Raw genomic sequence first — 24,893 nt, forward strand, 5'->3', positions numbered from 1 at the left:
ACAGGATTTTAAAGAATATTAGTGCCTACTTTATTTTCAGTTAATTCTATTTTCCAATATTTCATTTTCATAGCATCATGCTTTGTCATATTTGCATTTCGCCTAGGCTTCTATCAAGTAGCCCATCTTGCAAATTGTTTTCATTTTATTTATTTGTGAATCAATCTGTGGCAAATCCAAAGAGATGGTCATGGTGACCTGTCTGACTAAATACTGCCTACTACTAGGCTACTACTAAAACAGCCCATTTTCACTTCCACAAAACAACAAGCGTGCGTGAAAGAATGCTATCGACAACTCCAGACTACCTTGGAAGAAAACAGGAACATGGACCGTTGCAGGTAAGCTGGTTGATCTGAGTCATCTTGGCATACCAAAGATGGCCATTAAAAGGGAAGGCTGAATATTGGAATTATATGTCTGGGATATTGTATCAAAAAAAGAGTTCCAGAACTCAGAAAGCTTTGAACAAGACCACAACATATGGCCGATGGATGCAGGGGCTTGTTTGCACCCGTCACTAGGATTGCAAAATTCCGGGAATTTTCAAAGTTGGAAACTTTCCATGGGAATTAACGGGAGTATATGGGAATTAACTAGCCTGGCGGGCCATCCTATATCATTGAAATGTATAGTCTGGAATCGAATCATTCACCTGCTTAATCCAAGGGGCGGGCAGAGAATTGTCTTTCAAACTGCCTAGGCATGCAATAGGCCAGCGCTACGACCATATCCGTATCCGGTCGGCAAAACGGCAAATACATCCTTCTTCGAAAGGAATGACTTAAGTGCATTGTGTTGCTCTACTTTCAAAGAAAAGCACAAGTCCTACTCCTCCAAAGTTGATGCCAACGCCGATTCAAACAACCGATCTTCGTTCGCCATAGCCACCTTCCTTGTTGTTCACCGTCGCAGGACTGTCATTATCCTGTTAAGCCCGCCTTAAGACTCTATAAGAAAATAGAGCGCTCTGATTGGATGAGGTCCACAGCGTCAGCCAATCGAAATTCCTATGGTTCGATACTAGACGTACAGGCTGAGCAAATTAATTTGCTGCCGCTAGGGTGCGTCTAGATTTCTAGGCTAGGAATTAACAGGAATAAACAGGAATTAACGGGAATAAACTGGGAATTTTTAATATGGCAAGTTAGTCTATAACACGGAACTTAAATGTAGTGGACAAAACCCCATCTTGCAGTCTAATACTGGTTAAAACAACCTGATTTCAGTCGAATTTCTACCCTGCACATATGTCAATCACATGCACACAGCAATCGGCATAGGCTGCTAGACATAAAAGAAAAAAATGTTCCAACCAATCGGATTTTGTTGTTGAGTGGTGTGGTGTGGTGTGGTGTGGTGTGGTGTGGTGTGGTGTGGTGTATCTTGGGCAGTTCAGTGTTGCTAGTTTAGCATGCTAGTAAACCATAGGCAGAGAATGGGATTCCCGCTAGCATGCTAGCTTGCTTCGTATGCTAAGCTAAGCGAAAATACGAACATAAAAATAATATTGCTTATTACGAAACAAAACGTTAATGTTTGTATATGAAACAGTTTGTATGAATTACCCAAAATGTCCAGTAAATTTCCATAAATTCCCATAATAGTTTCCAATTTGGAATATTTCCAAAATTCCCCAGCTTAACTTTCCATGGTAAGTTTCCGGAAATTTACCGGAATTTTTCCACACCTTTGCAACCCTACCAGTCACATAAAGGATCGACATCTGGGAATATTCTAGCAAGTCTAACTTTTGAATAGTGTAGGCCAGGGATTCCCAAACTGTGGTACCACCGGTGGTACGCGAGCTGCCACTAGGGGGTACGCGACATGAAAAGGGCAATGTCGGAAAGGTGTTAAAATGATTAATTAAGTATCGAATTAATTCATAAATAATAAATAATTTCAAATCGGGTTATAATGATATGGATATGTGAAATTAAAGGGAATCATTTGTAAACATTTGTAAATACTAGGCTGTTTTCATTAAAAAATAAAAGCTACCCACAATGCACGTGATTTCCTGACGGCAGCCAGAATATCTGGCGCGTTAGTTTCGTGGAAATATAGGCTAGGTAGAAGGCTACACAAACACGGAAAACTGACTAAAAACAGGGACACTGTCCAAAAGCCCTAATTAAAGCGATCGAAGAGGAGAAGTGAAAGAAACAGAGCAGGAGACAGGTAACGATGGGATGGGGGGCAGAATGATGAAGGCGGAGGTGGAGAGCAGGGGGATGACTTATGTACACTGACGTATGTACACTGGAAAAGAAAGAATATTCCCTTTTAGATGGAAGTTTCCATGGGTCTATCAGTTTATGTGTATCTATGAATACTTGCACTGTTTGTGCCGATTTAGTTAGTTTTGATGTAGAGTGAGATGAGCGATCTAATACTGGGTCCATTACTAGATTGTAATCACCTGATAATATGAGGTGATTGTCTAGATTGGGGATAGAGTTAAACATTCTTTAAGTAACAGGGAGCTGAAATAGCTTCCCCACAACCATGACATATCTACCATTTGGGTCCGATATGGTATTTGTGGCATTACATTGAATATTTTTGTTAATAAGTATGGCTGCTCCTCTACTTTTGCTGTCAAATTTTGAATGAAACATCTGTCCAACCCAATCTCTATGGATCCTGACCTGATCCTTGTTGTGCAGATGAGTTTCCTGTAAAATTGTTAAACCAACTTCCAGGTGTTTTAATTGTGAAAGGACTTTTTTCCTAAAAAAAAGGAGAATTCCGGTGTGATCTTGACCTAAAGTGTGTTGAAACATGATACCGAGTGTGAACGTATGTCTCATAGCTCACCTCGGCTTGTCCCCTGCACTCAGAAATCTGGCGCTAGTTAGCCAATGCTACCAACAGTGTTTCATTGCGGTGCCTCGGGCATCGGCCTAGCCATGCAAATAAATCACTGTTTTACACCATTTACGAGGCTCAAAGTAGCTCCATACTTCATTGGTAGACTTCCGAGGGCCTTGACATTTAAAACGAGACATGGAGAACTTTGAAAAAGCACTGGTAGTTTATTTACAAGACGATTTATACAGACAGTACCTTAAGGAATTTTACCGTTCGACGCCATCTTGAATTTAGTCACGATAAGTTGAGCGACGAGTAGGAACGAACAGGTATGATAAGGGATCAGATTCCAAAAATAATTCAGTGGAAATGCATGGATTCAGTTGCTTCCAGTAGCAGCAACTGGAATCCATGCATTTCCACTGAATTATTTTTGGAATCTGAAGTATGGAGCTACTTTGAGCCTCGTAAATGGTGTAAGTGCAGTGCTGAGTGCAGGGGACAAGTCGAGGTGAGCTATGAGACATACGTTCACGTATCATGTTTCAACACACTTTAGGTCAAAATCACACCGGAATTATCCTTTAACATTATGGTTAAGAGCCTTTACATTCCAGCTTTTAATATTAACATCCATGTTACCTGGGATTACCATGGAAATATTATGTGTCATTGCAAGTGGATATGTAGAAAGTACATAGGCCTGTCCTATTTAGGTCCCACAGAAAGGGGATGGATGCACAAAGAAAATAAAAGAAATACACACAAATACATCTACACTTAACATTTATGAAACATAGGCCTTTTTCCTCGCCCCTGTTACTCATGGGCCTTTTCTGATTGTTTAACACTCTGTAAAGCGCCATGAGACATGTGTAATGGTTTGGCGCTCTGTAAGTGATATTAAATTGAATTGAATTGACATTATAATGTAAACATGACATGTCATGCTATTGATAATGACAGTAGAGTTGGGGGAAAAAGATTGTCCATCATAATTATTGTCCTATTGCTATGCAGAGGCTGAGCTACTGAACGTGTAGCCTGCTCTTGCTTCCTTTCCCCCTATAGACTATTGCAATGTAACAATTTACCGTATTGTTGTTCTGGATTGACTCATCATCTTCAATATCTTCAATGGAATGTGGAGGAGATTGGCCAGCGATGCGATTGTTGATGTAATCGAGCGCTTCCGCAGGGTTGGTGAACTTCACTCGCTTATTGTCATGGTTGAATTGTAGTGTGGCTGGGTAGTACCGAATTTGATATGTGCGGTGTGGAGCAGCTGCTTGCAGTTGGAGAAGGCTGCACGACGCTTATTGATGTCCGCACTCAAGTCGGGGAATATGTGAATTTTTGATCCGTTGTAGGTAAGCGTACCTTTCTCTCGCACAAAGCACCGGATCCACTCTTTAGTCTGGAAGTGATGAAGCTTGACAATGAAAGGTTGGGGTTTGTCACCCTCTGTTGGTTTAGGGGCTAAGGTTCTGTGAGCTCTATCGACAGGCAACGGTATTTGGAAGTTTTCTTCTCCGAACAACTCCACAAGTAGATTTGTGATGAACTCCGTTGGCTTCTTCCCCTCTGTATTTTCCTTTATCCCCACGATTCTTATGTTCTGTCGTCTCATGTAGTTTTCTAGGTATGATACTTTCTCCTTCAGCTCACGATTCTCTCTAGCTAGGGAGGCCTTCCTCCACACTTGTAATTCTATGGCCAAGTGTATTCAGTGTTGTGTGTAATGAAGCAATAGACTCGATGGACGCTTGTATAGCACCAACTGCTTTTGCTAATGCATCGATGGATTTGGTATTAGCATCTTTCGAGGTTGTGTTGTTTCTCGAAGTTGACTGGGCTTTCTCTGCTGTCCCTGTCGGAGTTAAAGAAGCCCTATGCAGGTCTGGTTATTCCTTCGCTGTTTCTGGGTAAACCCCCACTAGCTAGCGAGCTAGCCATCAAGAAACCAAGCTAAACACATACAGGGCTCACAATAAAACGGTCGAGCAAACACATTGTTCAAGAGACTATCAAATCACATTACAAAAACGAAGTTCACCCAAGGGTAGGCTACTTACAATTTCAATAGCAACAAAGCCAAGTCGGAGTCCGTTTTGCAGTCTTCTTAGAAACTACAATCTGACTACATTTTCGAGGCGCGATTGGATACTTCCGCTGAGTTACATCCGGATGTGTTCGGACCACGACCAGAAAGTTGCATATTCGTTTTTTCCGCGGAGAAACACTAGGGGGAGACGAAGCACCCACCAAACGACCCAAAAAATTTAGAACCATCAGAACGACTCTCAACCTGCATAATTAAGGTCATTTTTGCTAACATTGTTGCATAGGGCTTCTTTAACGGTCTTATTTGGCACTTAATTCACGGCCAATGACCGAATTATTAGAATCCGGGTAATTTAAGGTCCACAAAATATGAATTTTGTAAAAGATTTTGCAGGAGCTGCGGTAGATGTGTCTACTCTCTTAGCATGCTCAACAGCACCCTCTCATATTAGGCTACTTTTGTATCAGAATCTCATTTCCTTCTTGTTCCTCCTGAATCTTTCTTCATTGTTGGTATATTTATACTTTTCCAATAAATTTGGTGATTTGAAGAAATTAGTTACACATCTCATGGTAGGCTAGCCTAAACTGTCGCTTTTTTCCGCATAAGTTAGACACTTGAAGTAACGCGAAACTGCTGACGTTTATGGGAGCTGTGGTTTTTATGCTGCATTTGCATCAGGGTATGATTCGCACTGGTAATGTTTTTCAATGTTTCAGTGATTTTGTAGACAATTTGGTTAGAAGTCACTTATACCAGTGCACCTAAATATATCATGTTGAATTTTGCACAACAGTGGTGCACTCAGGCACAATTGCAAATGAGTGGTTTCCTCTAAATGTGTGTTTTTGGTATGGATTGTGGAGACTGTGGTTTTTTTGAGAACAGACAGATAGATTGCAGGTAGGGTTGGGCACCGAAACACGGTTCTAATATGGCACCGGTGCCGACACAAACGGTAGTAACTGCATCAAATCACAACGTGGATTTCGGTGCCTCATTTCGGTGCTTAAATAGCGTTTTTTTTTTTTTTTATACGAGGCATCACTGCATGTCATGCGCCATCTCTAACGTCTTGCTCTGATAGCAACACATCCAGATACAGTTAGCTAACATAAACACTGGATGTATAAACCAGAGGGGTGCACCACATGAGTGGACAGTGTTTGACAGACGTATGAGACCAAATAGCTTACTTTAAAGCGATATCGCGAGCTCCTGTCAAATTCTAGCAGTGGGCCTAACTACACACAAGCAAAAGGCTATGAAACAACATCCAGTAGGCTAGCCTAGCCTATACGTTACACAATATCCTTGCTAATGCGCTAACTGACATTTATTTGAAATGTTATCAGCAAAGTTGTAAGGTGAAAACTTTATTTCACGGTGTGTTAAACAACATAATGGCATGATATTAATCTTTCATGTGCATGAGGTCCATATAGCATCACAATGAATATGAAGATCATGTTAAAAGTTAGCTGGCAAAAACAAATATGTAGGTTACATACCTGATGTCACTGAGCTGTCAAAGAGGCTGAAACCATCTCCGTACGTTATCGCTAATTAAACTCAGCTGACTGGTGTTAGCGCATAGCCATAGTTGCTGTTAAAATGCCTACTTGGCTAGCGCTGGGAATCTTAACACTTCAACACCGACATGTAGCCTAACATGTTCAAAACTACTGCGTGTTATGGGTTAAGTCAAGACATACAATTTCTTGAAGCATTTGGGAACACACTGAATTAACTGGAAAGTAGAGTCCCTTAGATTAGCTTGCTTGCAAATGCCGTTGTCCATGACCTGGCAGTTTTATGGCAAGCGGTTTTAACATACCTTATGGCAAACCGCCTACACTGGGTAAACTTGAAAGCTTACCATTGTGTGTGCATGCATGGCAAGCTGTTTTAACATTTAAATGTGTTATTCATAGGAGCAATGAGATATTGATAGTAAATTGAATATAACAGTTCAATTTCATGTTCAAATTTGTCTCATCAATAAAAAAAGCAATTCATGCTTTAGACCATTTTAATTTAAAACATTTTAAAAACAAAGTACCGGTTCAGGCACCGTTTCGGCACCGGCACCGTTTTAAAGGTATCGATTTAGCACCGGTATCAGATAAAACCCAAACGATACCCAACCTTAATTGCAGGTATTGTATCTTACAGGAGAGAAGGCTATACTCCATGGCATGGTATGGTACACTTTCTGCTTCATGTTCAAATCAGACTGTTTTACAAAACACAAAGTCTAATATAATTAGCAAATTATGTTAATATCAATAACACATCATATTTAACACACCAATTTTTGACTATTGGACCTGATGATTATTGCAAACCTACCCCTAAAGACACAGTTTTAGTGTTGGGTTAATTACCTTTATCGTTTTTAAAGTCGAGAGCATCCTCCTTATCTGTAACAATTTCCTTCATGTTGATTATACTCTTGTGGTTTAGTTGACGAAGGATCTTTATTTCTCTGATGGCAGTAATGGGAAAACCTTCCTTCTCATTGTCTAAACGAACCTTCTTCAGCGCGACCATTTCAGCTGTCAAAGGTCATGAAAGTTTCAAGATATGAGAATTAAAAACAAGCAAAACACCCAAACAGTCCAATCATTTTTCAAAGATGAAGTTGACTAGAGTGACCTCCTACCTGTGTCCTTGTCCTTTGCCTTATACACCTGTCCATAAGTACCCTCACCAGTGATCCCAATGATTTCAAACTTGTCGACACATCGTTTGCCCCAATCAATTTCTGCCTCCTTAATCTCTCCAAACCGAGGGCCACATATTCTGTGAGAAACAATTCCTGAATGATGAAAAAATTACAAAATAAATAGCAAAAAACTTAACATGGTGGCTATAGAACATACTTTGGCCTCCTGCGTAGAATGTTGGGCTTTTTGTCTTCTGATGGACTAGATGTGGAAGTATCCTCAGGGAGTGCTGGAGGAAGTGGGAGGTCAGTAAGGAGGTGTCTCGCTTTCCTCTCTGGCTTCTGTTTTCCTGTGTGTGCCAGCAAGCACTCCTTCATTCTGAGAACATAAACACAGACATACAGTACAACATATCGGATCCATTCAATATATTTTCTTATCTACTGGCTAAGTCACAAGAGTTAATAACCATAACACAAACCTTTTCACCCCATCCACGTTTTCCAAAAGGAAGGGTGGCAAGTGCAGAGAGGGCATTGTGCCTACTGGTGGTCTGGTAACCGGTTCCTGCTCTTTACTCTGGCTAGCCATGACTTTATTTTTCTCCTTTTGAATGAGCGGATCCTCCTCAGTTTTTATGCTTTTGCTTCTGGCAAGAGGGACCTCTGATGTCCTCTTGAAGATCTTAGCAACAGGTATATGTTGGCTAGACATACTGGAATCCTGGAATCCTGAAATTCTCTCCTGATGCGGCAGGGGTGAAAGTGGTCGAGTCTTTTTCAAAGTAGCATGGTATGAAGTGTGGCTGTCTTGAAGCACAGAGGCCGTGGATGTGTTACACTTGATGGATGATGAGTTCTTCACTCTGGCTGCAACTTCAGCAGCTTTAACTTTCTTCTGTTTACTGAGCTCAGCTGCCAGTGTACTCTTTAATGTCAGTGTGCTGGGAGATAAGCTTGAGGGTCGGCTGCGAGAACGGGAATGGTGGCGATGGCTTCGGGAACGTGACTGACATGATGAAGCATATGGGCTTCGGCTGCGAGATTCGCCACATCGACGACTAATGGAGCAGAAACAAAGAGCAATATTTGATTACACCTCCCTATTACCCATCCTACATAATTTACAGTGAAAACAATCCCATGTACAATTAGTGTGCGAATGAAAAGATCTTAAGGCTGCAGGTAATGATTTTAGCTTATTTCTCTTCCTGTTTAAATTTTTGACAGAATCTTCCAATAATTGAGTTTTGTAAAAGTTAAGACTGCTGTTAAGATCACTCAAACCAGCCCTAGCTTTGGAACAATGTGCAAATTAGTGCTGCCGCGATTATTCGACTTAGTCGACCTAATCGACCATGAAAATTAGTCGACGGCAATTTTTTTAGTCGAAGAGTCATTTTACTGTTGACCGCCTATTTATTTGTGGTCTCACACGGCTGTAATGTTATATTAACTCTATGTTATTAACTCTTGAAAAGTACAATGACTGTCTTTGGATGTTAAACAGGCTACTAAGACTTTGGCATGTTTTAAACCCCACTATGCGGGGGGAGCTAAGCTAGTAGGTTACGCTAGTCCAGACTCTGACTAATATAGTAGCCTATTGTGGAAATTGAAATAAATGAAGTGAAGTGTCTCACGTTGACAACGCAACGGCGTGTCATTACTGTAATTCATTCATACAAAAAAACGTTAAACCGAACATGCCGCCGCCCGTGATATCAACAATCAAGGTGTGCGTCATTTCCCATGGTCAATAAGTCACGACGCATATTTTTTTAGCGTTCAAGCCAACTGATAAAGTGAAGTAACCTATGTGGTAAGACGCGCAAAGTGCCTGTAGCCTACTTGTTTTGAACATGCTGATGTTAGGCTCATTTGCAAAGTCCTCAACTCCTGTCGCCTTTCAAAGTCCAGCGTTTCTCAAACTATGGGCCGCGCGGACCAGCACCGGCCGTAACGTGGACATTGCTGGTCCGGAGCCGCGGAGTGAAATTATTCCCGGGGCTTCGTCTGATAATTTGCTGCGCAATTGATCAAGGAACCGCGGACCGACAGAAAAAGAAAACAAACGTTTCTGCAATCAGTATTAATTACTTGCTAATTTGGTGTCATCAAACATAGAGGCATACAATTAAATGGTGGTATGAGCGTTCATTCAATGCGCGAGAGAAACTGAAACCACTTGATAACGTTGGTAGCAAATCTCCAATTCAACCTATTGGAAAGCTATTTAATTATGAAACTACATTTAATAGAACAATGTGGATTTATGCAACTTCCATAAAAACAGAGCACAGACTATAATACACTATAGAGTATTGTAGTCAAATTTGAATAACGTGGCCAAAAGCTTGTGGCATAATTAAATATTCTTTCCATTTGCCTACCAGAATATGATGCTTGCATGAGGGAAACATCCCAAAACGATGACACCCATATAATTGCTGTTGTTTTGAGAAGTATTTATCATGCAACCATGCAAAAGCAATGGAACTATTCTAATTATATTTTACATTAGTAAAGCAGTCCTCTGATGTGCATGCTTTCAAACTTTTTGTGAACAATGTTAGCACTTTAAACACTGGCTGCTATGACCCCAAAGTATGCCATGACCGGGCCTCAGGTCAAAGAAGTTGTCTATGTCGATGGCAACACTGGCATACAAATAAAGTCTATCAATGGTCTGACATTACTGTAGATCTGAAGGTAGCATTTTAAATGGGTGTTTTTTTTTTTATACATAATGTTTTTGAACAGTTTACTTACAGTAATACAACAAAAGTAGGGTGATATATATTTTACGTTTTCCCTTTAGTTGAGTTCAAAATAAAACTTACACAACAAAATAACAAACACTTGATTTAAAAAAAAATGTGTCGTTTAGATTAGTCGACTAATCGAAAAATTAGTCGAAAGATTAGTCGTTAGAAAATTAGTCGTTAGTGGCAGCACTAGTGCAAATTGAGTCTTATAAACTTTTTTTGACCAATATGTTTTATGCTATGCAGACGACACACAGCTCTATCTGTCCTTTCCACCTGATGACCCCTTGGATTCAGAACGGATCTCGGATTTCCTCTCATACATAGCTACATGGATGAAGGCACACCACCTCCAGCTGAACCTCTCAAAGACTGAACTGCTGGTCCTCCCAGCTAAACCTACCATACACCACGACATCAACATCAAATTTGACTCCCTGTCTGTTTCACCTACCAGGACTGCAAGAAATCTAGGTGTTGTTCTCGACAACCAACTAAACTTCTCAGATCATGTTGCCTCAGTCGCCCGGTCATGCAGTTTCGCACTCTACAACATACGGAAAATCAGGACTTACTTGACTCGAGATGCTACCCAACTTCTGGTTCAGGCAAGAGTCATCTCACGACTTGACTACTGCAACGCCCTCCTGACAGGTCTCCCAGCCTGCGCAGTGAAACCCCTTCAGATGATCCAGAACGCGACGGCGCGCCTGGTCTACAACCAACCCAAAAGGGCACGTTACCCCGCTGCTCATCCAGCTACACTGGCTACCTATGGCGGCCCGCATCAAATTCAAGGCTCTAACCCTTGCCTACAAAGTAGTCTCTGGTTCTGCTCCCACCTACTTGAATGCCCTCATACAGACATACGCTACCTCCAGACCGCTGCGCTCCTCAGACGAACGACGTCTAGCTCTACCACCGGTACGCTCAGGCCAATCCAAAGTTTTCTCATCTGTTGTTCCTCGTTGGTGGAACACACTGCCACTACAAGGGCAGGGGAATCCCTCTTCAAAAAACTCCTGAAGACCCAGCTCTTTAGATAACATCTCCTCTCATAGCACCACTTACAACAAGTCTTGCTGATCCTAGCACTCACCAGCCGTCTTAAACTGACACGTAACTGTTAAAAACAGCACTCACTGATGCGCTTATTCTTACTGTACTCTACCGTTTTTTTAAATTGTCCTAAAATTGTTGAGAATTGCTTTAAAACTTAAACTGTTTACCATGTTGTTAGTCGCTTTGGCTAAAATTGCGTCAGCCAAATGTAATGTAATGTAATGTAATGTTTTATACAGAGTTACCACAGTGCCACCTGTGGTTGTATAGAGTAACCTGTGGTAACTATACAAAACATATTGATGTCAATGGTGCATTTTTCCCACGTTCAGGGTGGAAAATAAAAAAGAAAGATTTGCAGAATTGGTGTTTTTAAAAAGAAGGGATCATGGAGAATAAAGAAAAAAAAAATCTTTGTATATTCCCACAAGGTGTTTGGGTGCTCTCAAAATGAGAACCAAAATGATTTTTCAGACTTGTGAGGTCTGCTGTTCAGACCCTGAAGGGATTTCTTTTTTGTTCATTGCTTTTTGTGAGTGTGTTTCTACTTATCTCAATAAGGAAGATAAATTAAGAGCCTATGTTGAGTACAAATATGTCTTCTGAAGGCCTAAACAGAGCCCAGTTAAAAACTCCAATAAAATCTTGATCAACTTTGAGGGACAGCTATGACCATGCAGGATCATCCAGACCAAACGTGATGATTTTATTACATACTATTACTATTTATGTGCCAGCATTAGGGCTGAACGATTTATTGCATTTGCGATAATATCGCGATATGATGAAACACGATTTTCAAACCGCAAAGGCTGCGATTTGTAATATGTGACGTCACCAAAACGCATTTATACTTGCGCTTGCCGACGCGCCACCGACTCTTCTCACCGACCACTGAAGAAGCAAAAAACGTAAACAAGAGGACCAGCTAACAGTGTCAAGAAAGGTCTGATCAGTAGAGCTACTTTGGTTAAAAATAAACCTCTTCATTACCTTTTGCTCGAACCTACCATGTCCCTGGTTCTAGTTCATAATTCCCCTGTGCTGCTACTCTGGCTGGTAACTTCGTTCACTTGTCCAGCTGACGATTAAAACTCCACGAGTGTTTAGGCTGCACTGCAGCCATTCACCTGTGCACTGGGGACTTTGTTTACTGGAGTACAGTGACAGTGGGGGCATTTGCGATATCCAAGGGGGTTGGCGGCACAAATTAATTGATGCATAATGTTATCCGCAAGTAGTTGACACAGCTAACCACCAAAAACCCAGCTGTTCTAACATTAGCTTACCAGCTAAGGCTCTAGGCTACATACATGCTGCTAACTGCTGATAACTTTGCCTGTTTAAAGAGTTTTGTCTCCGCGATTGGCTTTGTTGTGATATGAACAAACTAGTTAATTTGCATGCATGCGTATTGCGCTGCGGTGTTGATGATGCTAAGCTTTAGTTAACACCGAGCCGAACGGTCATTCGGCCGCATTTATTTGCGCTACAACAATCTACAGTAGTTTGTTCCAATTCACGTGCAAGTAGCCTACAGAGGAGAGGAGCGGGTCTGTGTGTGTGTGTGCGTGTGCGTGCGTGCACGCGTGTATGGAGAGCACAGGACAAGGAGAAGCCGTGTCAGTGCCACTACATGTAGACCTATTTGTTAACTAACGAAAGAAGGTCATATCTACATAACATAGAAACGAATCAGAATCATTAAATGTTTACAAGGCTGGAAGTTCAACAAATATAGGTCTACTAATGTGATTAAAGTAGTTAAAAAAAAAATATTTCATTCATCAATCTTATTCAATGACCTAATGCCATCATAACATAGGCCTGGGCTCCAGGAAAGAACAGTTTATGTTTAACTTATCTAATTTTGTGTTGGTCATACTATAGAATAATATATTGCTTGTCTTTGTTGAATAAGACAGAAGATAAAGAGCTTAAAAATAATCGCATATCGCATCGCAATCGCAATATTGGTGAGAAAAATCGCAATTAGATTTTTTTCCAAAATCGTTCACTCCTAGCCAGCATGCAAAATTTGAGCCTCCTACATGGTTTAGTTCTTGCTCTATGGGCTTGTGAACTTTGACAAAAAAAAAAGAGGCCGAACAAAATCGACACCCCCCTCCCCCCGTAAAACTGGCTGTATCTTGGAAAGTATTGATCTTAAAAGGAATTTTACAGTGTGTCTCCTGGGTAACATAGTACACCTGGTAATTTTTTCAGATTTTTTTGAGACCTAAGTGCGTGGGCCCTGGTTGAATTGACGTGGAATGACCCTTGTTAATTTTTTGAACAGTTATTGTATCTAATGACACAGAAAACACAAGTCGAAGAAAATCTTTCTGGGATCATAGAACAACAACAACAACAACAACAACACATTACATTTTATATAGCGCTTTTCTTAACACTCAAAGCGCTTCATATGGAAAGGGGGGCCTCACTAACCACCACCAATGTGTAGCACCCACCTGGGTGATGCATGGCAGCCATTATGCGCCAGAACGCTCACCACACACCAGCATGAGGTGGAGAGTGAGGGAGTGAATGAGCCAATTACAGTGGGGGATGATTAGGGGGCCAAATTGAATGAGCCAGGTTGGAAATTTAGCCAGGACACCGGGGAATCCCCTACTCTTTGCATTAAGTGCCATGGGATCTTTAATAACCACAGTGAGTGAGGACCTCGGTTTAACGTCTCATCCGAAAGACAACATCTCCTGCACTGGGGCATTGGGATCGATCTTTTTGGCCAGAGGGAAGAGTGGCACCTACTGACGACTAGAGATGCGCGGTTCGCGGTTACAGCCGCGGACTCCACGGTTAAACCGCGGATCGGGCGGATGACATGAAGAAATATGATATTTTAATTAAATTCGGGCGGGTGGCGGTTGAACCAATCAAATGAAAAAATATATAGCCTATACATTGTTAAATTGTGTTACCTACATCCAGGTGTATTCCGATGTTTCACTGAACAACCCCTCTCACGCACGCACACACACACTAAAGGTAACAAAACGTGTAAATTAAGTAGCCTATCGTAGCCTACCAGCATTTTTTCCTCTCCAGTGTGCAATAAGAAAGTAGAATAGACTACAGTGCAAGTTGACCGATGATTCATCTCCCATGTCACGTCTCGTTGCAGAGCCTTGGTAGGCCACTAAGCAAATCTGCAACCTACGAGCCTCTGCCAGTATTGGAGGAGGCCTAAACATCTCATAGATGAGACTGCCTGGGTTATTTTGTTTCGATATTATATATAAAACACATAGTCATTGTAGCCTACCATTCAGGGAATATGCATTTAAAAGAGACACAGATTATGGAGTGATATGACTTGAAGAAAGACATCGGGCAATGGCAGTGCGAGATGTTCAGAACGTAAGAGTTAAAACTTCTACAAGCTCAATAACATCCACAGCGGAAAAAAGAAGGTAAGAAAAATAGTCGGAAAACTTAGATGTGTAAGGCAAGCAAGTTTGGCGGTTGTTACTAAAAATGTGAACATGCATGTTGCACTGTTGTGCGGTGGACTTTCGGAATGAATAGAGTCGGCATTTCTTTAATATCGAGGCGCCATAGTTTGTCCGATCGGCCTGCTGGTATAAAATGAATTGCGCTGTCTGTCTGAAAAAGACGCTCTCTTCCCATGCAGTCAAAATTAATTGGAGTCTTCAGAGCAGGCTTGTCATAGTGTCACCCTGACATGACAGTGCGTAAAGTAGCATATAATGTGAATGACTTGTTATTTTATTAAGGATTAAGGAGTACAATAGGCATTAATTAGTAGGTTAAATAGCAGCATGTTGAAATTATGTGCCAAATTGCGTTTTTTATTACAATGATAAAATTGTAGGCTACAGGCCGATGTGCATTTTATTTGCGAGACAGAGACCGAGTTTGCTGCTGATATTCTGGGGATAGGCTACAACATAGCCAATGTAGGACTTTAGCATGCAAGTAGTCAGTAATTCAGCTAAGACAAGGTATCCGTTGGTCTGGCTGCTGGCTAGAAGAGATAAGTGTCGCAATGTTCCTTTTAGTGATGCACCGATATATCGGCAGTCTATCGGTATCGGCCGATATGGGCCTTTTTTGCTGCCATCGGCCATCTGCGAAACGGATATTTCAAATATGCTGGCCACGACTAAGCGTCAGCAACCTATTCTAAGAGTGCAGATCTGAAAACTTTCCATAGGGAGTAGCAGAGGGATATGCAAGATTTAAGTTATTTTCTTCTCTCTCCAGGGCCTAAATTTCACTGCGGGATTGCAGATATTGCACATAATTTATCCCACAACTCTCGCCATCATAATGCGAGAAATTCCTGCATACACTTTACAGCCTGTCTGATGATGTTAATCTAATCATGAAGTGGCGTGAATGCAGGACTATTGACCAGATGGATCAACTAAGGAGTTGAATTGAACATAGCCTCACGCACACACACAGAGAGAGAGAGAGAGAGAGAACCACTTTGCGTTTACGCTTGCATGACAAACTTTTACATCTGGAGAGAGCTCCTTGATAACTATTCTGCAGCTCAGGTTACATCTGTCAGTAGGCTGCTCACTAAAATTATTTATGATCCCAGAAAGATTTTCTTCGACTTGTTCGTTTTTTGAACATTGATTTTATCTAATGACATAGAAAACATAATGAATTGCATCCACATACCCTTATGCACTATGCGCAACTTTTATTCACTAGCCTAAAACCGTGAGACTGAAGGTTAATTACCCTCACGTATTTCTTAAAGTAACAGGCACTCAATTACACACATCACCAATGACCACTCAATTAGTTCTACACACCACATTAAAAGTGTAATTGTAATAGTTTAAAAATCAATAAGTATAAGTATACTCTTTTGATCCCGTGAGGGAAATTTGGTCTCTGCATTTATCCCAATCCGTGAATTAGTGAAACACACTCAGCACACAGTGAACACACAGTGAGGTGAAGCACACACTAATCCCGGCGCAGTGAGCTGTCTGCAACAACAGCGGCGATCGGGGAGCAGTGAGGGGTTAGGTGCCTTGCTCAAGGGCACTTCAGCCGCGCCTACTGGTCGGGGTTCGAACCGGCAACCCTCCGCTTACAAGTCCGAAGCGCTAACCAGTAGGCCACGGCTGCCCGTATAACAATATGAAGTAGGGCTGGGCGATAAAATGATAGCGATATGTATCGCAATAGACATGTAATCGATATCAATAAAAAATACATTCGATAGAACATTCGAAATTAAAACACACACCTCCCGCCTTACGTTGTCCATAAATAGGCTATAATATCTTGCATTGTAGCTATGTGCAACTCTACCAGAGTAGGCGATAGAAGTAGGCCGGCCGGCCGGCCTCTCTCTCTCTCTCTCTCTCTCTCTCTGCAAGACGACTGGCTAAATTGCTATTAAATCCAGTTAGCATCATTAGCACGCTGCACGAATTTGTTCAAAATTCTAATCATTTCAATCCCGATGCAAATTGAAAAGTATTTTCCAAGACTCAAACGGGCCTGTCCCAAGGAGGAAAAAGTATTCATTTTAAAAAGTAAACACACGTGGGGAAACTGAACAGTCTAACCAGTAGACTATGATAAACTAGCAAACTAGCTACTTTGTTTACAATGTTTCCAGGCTTCAACCAGTGTTGCTTTTCATTCAGACTTCTGTGCACATTTATTTATTTGAGTATTTTTCGTGATTTTGTTGCTATTTCTTTTCCCTGTTTGCTTTGATTGATAACTTAGGTGATTAAAATCAGGGGAAGGTAAAGTTTAAAATAAAAGTGTTTAAATTGAACTTTTTTTCCCTTCTGGTCCTTATCTGAAATAGATTTTTTTAAAAATCAATAATTATCGATATCGACCGATATGAAATACTTATATCGTGATACAGTTTTCAGCCATATCGCCCAGCCCTAATATGAAGTATTCAAATTACTATATGCTTAGCTACTAGTATGCAGATTATACATTATTATTAACTAAACACTTCATATGAATTTCAAAATATGTGTCCCTGCAAGGCGAAACCAGTCGTTTTGTGCAAGATAAACAAACGTACAGGTTAAAATGTCGAATTTCACGTTTTCGCATAATTCGACAGTATACAGTCTACACTTTCATATTGTGAACAAATTTCACGGATAAACATACATTTTGACTGTTAAACCCTTACTTTATTTAGGTGAAGATTCAACACATTAGCAGTCATTCTCGCCGCTATAAGGTTTTACGGTAGGGTACGGTAGAGCTAATTTACTCAGTTACTTACCCGTTACTTAATGTGTCAGCTCTATATTGTTCTTGGCAGATGTAACCGAATATGAATGTAAAAGACTTGCCGTTCAGGGCACGAACGGTCAAAAGCACGAACTTTTAGAAATATCCTGGCGTCCTTTTAGGGACCAGGAGAAGTTTTCCATTGAAGTAGGCTTGCGCATTTTAAAAGTAGGCTAGACTATACACAATCTGTGTACACAGAACTTCATCTCCCCTTACTTCCCCCGAAATACATTAATTATATTCTATAGTGACACCTTATGACCATCCCAGGTATTAACTAGGGGGCAGAAAAAGACTCATTGCACGGTTGAAACTGCATAGTCAGTCATCCGCTTCAAAGTCACGCTACCGTAAGGCTAATCATAGCTGTGCCCTCAACACTATCGCACGTGACAATTTACTTAAAAAGGTGATTTTCTCCTCTTCTGGCGTATCGTGACAGGAGAACCATGCCAACTTTGAATGCGGTTATCTTAGCGATACTTTTTGCAATACACTCGATATACATATCATTGGGAAGCTTAGTTTATGGTCGTTCGTGTGAGTACAACTTCATTTTGTAAATTTTACCAAAGCGACTGATTTCGCCTTGCAGAGTCACATATGAAACAGAAACATATGACACAAGCCATCATTTTCCATGTGTGTTTGTGTGTGTGTGGAGAGTGTCAAGCAGAATCTAGGATGGCCACTGGCAGAGGTGGAAAGTAACTAATTACATTTACTCACGTTACTGTATTGAGTAGTTTTTTTGTGTATTTTGTATTTTTTAAGTAGTTTTTAAAATTGATACTTGATTTTTTTACTTGATTACGTTTTGAGTGAAGTATTGTACTTCGCTACATCACAAATCCCATCCGTTACTGAGTAAAAAATGTAAGAATAACGACAACCAAAAGGAAAGGAAGGGGGAAAATTGCGCCCGGAACCACTACAATGATCGATCAACATGTAGCCTACAATAGGGCATGAATCAAGCTGGCGCCAAGTCTTTTTGAAAGAGATGGAGATGGAAGTGGATCACGAGATACCTCAGATTACCTGTGTAACCTAGGAACTGTATTTTCCGCTCTTTCAATGGGTTGCCTCAGTTCTATTGCGGAGACATTCAAGCAGGTTAACACCATGGGATTTCGTGTTACGTGTGTGCTCACCTTTCTTTGGAAAGAAGTTTATTAGCAGCTGTTTCCCCTCATTTTGATCTCTCTCTTTTTCCTGTTTTTGCCTTTGTTTTTTGGTAATCCGACTTGGTTTTCTTGGAGAAAGACATTGTACCAGCAGCACAACAATTAGCTGTCCACTACTAGCGATGCTCAACTATGTAAACAAAATGAGATACCTTATGAATCGTTGTGCAGGCGGACCAAACCATTTTGCGCTTTAGCAAGGGAGAGTGAGAGTGACTGACCTTAGACCTTGTCAAACTCCTATTAGGTAGTGGGCCGGATGTGGGGGCTGTCATTGTCATGGTCATTATCATTTTTCTGCATGGGTATCAGAGTGTTGTTTGACTCATCACTTATGAGCAAACAAGTACAATGAAATTGAAATGCCCTACTTCCATGTTAGTTTTTCTGCTTATTCCTTGCTGAGGATGGTTTGTAGTGCTAGGTTTCTTTTATTATTATTTTTACTGTTCAAATAATGGCCATAATAATCTATGATATGACCAGGGGTGAAAGTAAGCCGGTACTGGCCGGTACGGAGTACCACTAAAATATTTGAAGAGGGTACGCCGTACCGGAAAGAAAACTATACTGTCGCTGAAAAATATAGCACTTTCAGCATGACAACACAACTGCTAACGTCAAATTACCAGAAGCAACACGTTTCCCTCAAAATATATTTCATTTTACTTAAAAAGTTGATTTTCTCCTCTTCTGGCGTATCGTGACAGGAGAACCATGCCAACTTTGAATGCGGTTATCTTAGCGATACTTTTTGCAATACACTCGATATACATATCATTGGAAAGCTTAGTTTATGGTCGTTCGTGTGAGTACAACTTCATTTTGTAAATTTTACCAAAGCGACTGATTTCGCCTTGCAGAGTCACATATGAAACAGAAACATATGACACAAGCCATCATTTTCCATGTGTGTTTGTGTGTGTGTGGAGAGTGTCAAGCAGAATCTAGGATGGCCACTGGCAGAGGTGGAAAGTAACTAATTACATTTACTCACGTTACTGTATTGAGTAGTTTTTTTGTGTATTTTGTATTTTTTAAGTAGTTTTTAAAATTGGTACTTGATTTTTTTACTTGATTACGTTTTGAGTGAAGTATTGTACTTCGCTACATCACAAATCCCATCCGTTACTGAGTAAAAAATGTAAGAATAACGACAACCAAAAGGAAAGGAAGGGGGAAAATTGCGCCCGGAACCACTACAATGATCAACATGTAGCCTACAATAGGGCATGAATCAAGCTGGCGCCAAGTCTTTTTGAAAGAGATGGAGATGGAAGTGGATCACGAGATACCTCAGATTACCTGTGTAACCTAGGAACTGTATTTTCCGCTCTTTCAATGGGTTGCCTCAGTTCTATTGCGGAGACATTCAAGCAGGTTAACACCATGGGATTTCGTGTTACGTGTGTGCTCACCTTTCTTTGGAAAGAAGTTTATTAGCAGCTGTTTCCCCTCATTTTGATCTCTCTCTTTTTCCTGTTTTTGCCTTTGTTTTTTGGTAATCCGACTTGGTTTTCTTGGAGAAAGACATTGTACCAGCAGCACAACAATTAGCTGTCCACTACTAGCGATGCTCAACTATGTAAACAAAATGAGATACCTTATGAATCGTTGTGCAGGCGGACCAAACCATTTTGCGCTTTAGCAAGGGAGAGTGAGAGTGACTGACCTTAGACCTTGTCAAACTCCTATTAGGTAGTGAGCCGGATGTGGGGGCTGTCATTGTCATGGTCATTATCATTTTTCTGCATGGGTATCAGAGTGTTGTTTGACTCATCACTTATGAGCAAACAAGTACAATGAAATTGAAATGCCCTACTTCCATGTTAGTTTTTCTGCTTATTCCTTGCTGAGGATGGTTTGTAGTGCTAGGTTTCTTTTATTATTATTTTTACTGTTCAAATAATGGCCATAATAATCTATGATATGACCAGGGGTGAAAGTAAGCCGGTACTGGCCGGTACGGAGTACCACTAAAATATTTGAAGAGGGTACGCCGTACCGGAAAGAAAACTATACTGTCGCTGAAAAATATAGCACTTTCAGCATGACAACACAACTGCTAACGTCAAATTACCAGAAGCAACACGTTTCCCTCAAAATATATTTCATATACATCGTTCTGAACTGTATCTGAATTGTGTCTAAACCTCCCGTGCAGCTGGACAGACAACGAGCAAGCTATAGCGCGCGTACAGTAGCCTACAGTCATTGCGCCAACGTGCACTGGTATCCAAAGTGTTTTAGCAGACGGACGTTTCTTGGAAAGTCTCCCAAATAAAAAAAAAAACATACAAGCTAAAGAAAAATATGTTGATGTTTAATAGCCTATTCTGGTTTTATGTGTGCAGTGTTTTGCTGGAGAGACAAGAGACAGACAGCACGTGTACGGCTTAACCAGATCTTGCGCAGCATTAATGAAAGTGTTTTAGCGGACAGAAGTATGTTGCAGTCTCCCAAATAAAAAGGCATGACTCAAAGAAACGTGTTTCATGATATACAGTAGCCTATATAAAACAAACGATTGGAAGTGGGAACGAGCAGAGTAAATAGGCTAAATAAATAAATAAATGTTGAAATTAAGTGCATTAAGTGTGCAATTTATTCATAATCAAAAACAGATACAGGTGGGTTAAAGAGTGATACTAGAGTGATAAGAAGTCCTAGTGAATGCTTGATAAGTAGACTATAATACAGTAAATAAATAATAAATAATTAGGCTAAGTGAAATTTTCGGCGCGCGCTCCGCGCGCATTATAACTCTATATCATGGTTCCACCAAGAAATACAAACTACTTTCACCCCTGGATATGACCTAATATGCTGAGAAATTAAATTCAAAAGGTGCTTCGGGAAGAAGTTTTTTTTTTTCACTACAAGGCATTTCAGGCCACAGATATAACCTTGGGGACACAATGAAAATAAATTAACACTCCCCTCAATGTCAACACTATTTATTTGCATTGATGTGCGACTTTTAGAGTCGACGAACTCCGGTGATATGCAAATTCCTTGCAGCAGACATTGCAGAGGACTTTATTTTAATCAACACTTTATATTTTTAACACCATCAGGCCGTTTTTTAAAAGTAAATGTTCCAATCAATGATCTAGGCAGCATATTTTTTTCTCTCTCCTTCATTTTACAGTCTAATGGTTACTGACTAGAACGGCTCGGGGTCAAAGGTCATACGGAATCGATAAATCTGCACTATTTTTTCAGTTATTTTTTCTCAAATTAATTAATCGAAATGAATCAGTTATTTTGACAGCCCTAGTTATAACACATTGTTGAAGAAAACTGGATGTGAATTTCTTTTTTTCCCTGACTTTCCGTTCCTACCAAAAACATCTGGGGGGCCGTTAAACCTGCTGGCGGGCCTGATGTTTGACACCCTTACCTTAGACAGTCTTCACTATTTTTTTGTATACAAAATTTAGGTCAGTCAAACTCTACATTTTGCCTGACATTCATTTCGACATTTAATTTGGAAATTAAAATATCCAGGTAAAATAAGATATATTCCAGATTTTTTAAGGACCCTCTCCTCCATTGAGGCCCTGTAATCAGTCCCACTTTTCCCACAGTCTGAGGCCCTTGGATCTGCTGAACTCCTTTACAAATAAAGTAAACTGAACTGAAACTCAACATGGGCCTGCCTGCCTCAGATGCCTGTGAGCAGCTTTTCAGTTGTACTGGATTACTGTTCTCTGCAAAGTGAGCAAGGATGAGCACAACTAACTTTGAAAATCAACTGCTGCTCAAACTTAAAAGGCGAACTCTGGCGATTTTTCACATACAGTACTGTACTGCCCTACAAAGCAAAAAGGCAGTAACTACGCAGAGTGCAGAACTGAGAAAAATGACTTTAAAGTTATCCTGTCATCCAGCCTAAATAGTTGTAGGTAGATTATTGGACATGTGGCTGTTTTGTTACTTTATATTAGCTTATTTTTTGTACATATCAATCCTCATATTTAATTTTATATTTTACCCCTATTTTGCAGTTACTGTATTCTTGCTTTGTATTACTTACCAAAAACGTGGCACCATGTCAAGGAAAAAGGCAGTAACTACAGATTCTCCAAAAACTATTTTGCCACAACTTGGGATCTGGGTGTGTTAGATACACTGTATTTGAAATAATTGGAACCATTTGTTTTCCTGAACATGGATATACCAAACCCAACTAATTTTAGGTCAATAAAGCTGACCTGGTACTATAACGGCGTCTCACATTGCTAAGCTGTATCAAGGCCCAAATGGGGACAATTCATTTTGAATAGGACCACATTATTATGTCTGAGTATTAGATTAATGTGTGTCTAGGGGTGTTTCTGTATCTTTGGAGCAATATAAGCAAGTTAAACTCCAATTCAACAGAGCAAAACAAAATAATTTTGCCTAAGTGTTTCTAAGGCTTTTCAAACTCTTATGATAATAACTAAGACCACACATTTCACCACATTTCATATGGTTAGCCTATTAGTCCTCATCCTCTACAACATTGCTCACAGGCAGGGAATACCAGATTAAGGGGAATCAAAATTATATATAGCCGCAAGCGGCAATGGCGGGCCCGAGCACCTGCGGGCCGCAACCCGTGACATGTCGGAATCCAACAAAGCACCGACGTGGTGCGTTTGTGAAATGTACATATTTGATGCGTGTGCTATTTGTTTTTGTATTTTATTTTCTGCCACATTTACTCGCTTGGCAAGGTGGGGGCGCAATGCAAGGCAGGCCCATTGGGTGTCATCATAATCATAATATATATTAACCTGAGAAATTTCAGACCATTCATTTCAAGCAAAGAACATTTCTGATACACTTTTTGGTTGGCCAGATGGTGGCGCTATGTTAGGCATTGAAATTACACATGTGAATATCATCACAATAATGATATCCAAAATGTTTGTAAACTTTCAGATCAATCACTTAAGGTATTGTCCATTTCTGGCACATTTCCTGCTTGACCAGGTGGTGGCGCTATGCCAGGCAGGCCCATTTGGTGTCTGGATATCATCATAATCATAATATCTATTAACCTGAGAAGTTTCAGACCATTTATTCAAAGCATAGAGCATTTCTGGCACATTTCCTGCTTGGCCAGATGGTGGCGCTATGCTAGGCCTGTGAATTACGCATGTGAATATCATCACAATAATGATATCCAATATTTTATAAAGTTTTCAGTTTCAGACCATTCATTCAATGCACTGTGATTTATGACACATTTCCTGTTTATGTGGTGAGATATTAAAATCATATCAAATATATTACAACATTCAAAAATACCTTCACAATTTAACATCAGCGACATCTTGGCATAATGTTTGCCACATTTCAAATGAATCTGACAAACCGTCTAGGAGGAGTATGTTCAAATTGATCATATGACATCAGTATAATTGTCATTCTTTCTGTTGCCAGTTGGTGGCGCTATGCCAAACATGCATTATGGGCATGTGAATATTATCATTAACATGGTCTTCCATGACCTGTGAAATTTAAAACATTTCAAGCCATGCATGGTGAATTATGACACATTTATTGTTTATGTGGAAGGGTATTAAAATTAATAATTTCGCCATTTTGTCAAATTACAACATATAAAAAAAACGCTTCACAATTTATCATCAGGAACATCTCGGCGTCATGTATACCAACTTTGACATGAATTGAATCAACCGTCTAGGAGGAGTACGTTAAAATTGATCATGTCCACAACCTACAAAATCTCAATTACCTCACTTCCTGTGGGCGTGGCTAATGGCATGTTAATCCAAAAGTTGTTTGTTTTTGGGAGTTACATACACCTACCAAATTTGGTGTGTGTATCTAAAACTATATGCCAACCACAAGTCACAGTGACATAAGGGGGCGCTATGGAGTTGCTGGGCAACGCCCAGTGCCAAGCTTTTATCCCTGTCTATTCACTGTATCACTAGATGTGTGTGCCAAATTTCAAGACTTTTCGATTATGTTAACCACCTCAAAATATTTGCCATCCACGGGATCAGTCACCTAAG

At 40.4% G+C, this 24,893-nt stretch overlaps 1 protein-coding gene across 1 annotated transcript in view; it reads right to left on the reverse strand.

Annotated features, from left to right (window-relative positions):
* cdk13 (cyclin dependent kinase 13) overlaps positions 1 to 24,893 on the reverse strand; it is a 112,108-nt gene that overhangs the window by 71,991 nt on the left and 15,224 nt on the right. Inside the window, exons 2-5 of the mRNA XM_076291096.1 lie at positions 8,033 to 8,611; positions 7,768 to 7,929; positions 7,548 to 7,687; positions 7,270 to 7,440 (exon numbers count right to left, since the gene is read on the reverse strand). Coding sequence (XP_076147211.1) covers positions 7,270 to 7,440; positions 7,548 to 7,687; positions 7,768 to 7,929; positions 8,033 to 8,611 — 1,052 coding nt within the window. The remainder of the gene's footprint in view (positions 1 to 7,269; positions 7,441 to 7,547; positions 7,688 to 7,767; positions 7,930 to 8,032; positions 8,612 to 24,893) is intronic.

Source organism: Alosa pseudoharengus, unplaced genomic scaffold, assembly GCF_046254945.1.
Source record: "Alosa pseudoharengus isolate Yale_2024_CS ecotype anadromous, Long Island Sound unplaced genomic scaffold, YU_APseudo_1.1 YU_APseudo_1.1_scf_18, whole genome shotgun sequence".
Lineage (NCBI taxonomy): Eukaryota > Metazoa > Chordata > Actinopteri > Clupeiformes > Clupeidae > Alosa > Alosa pseudoharengus.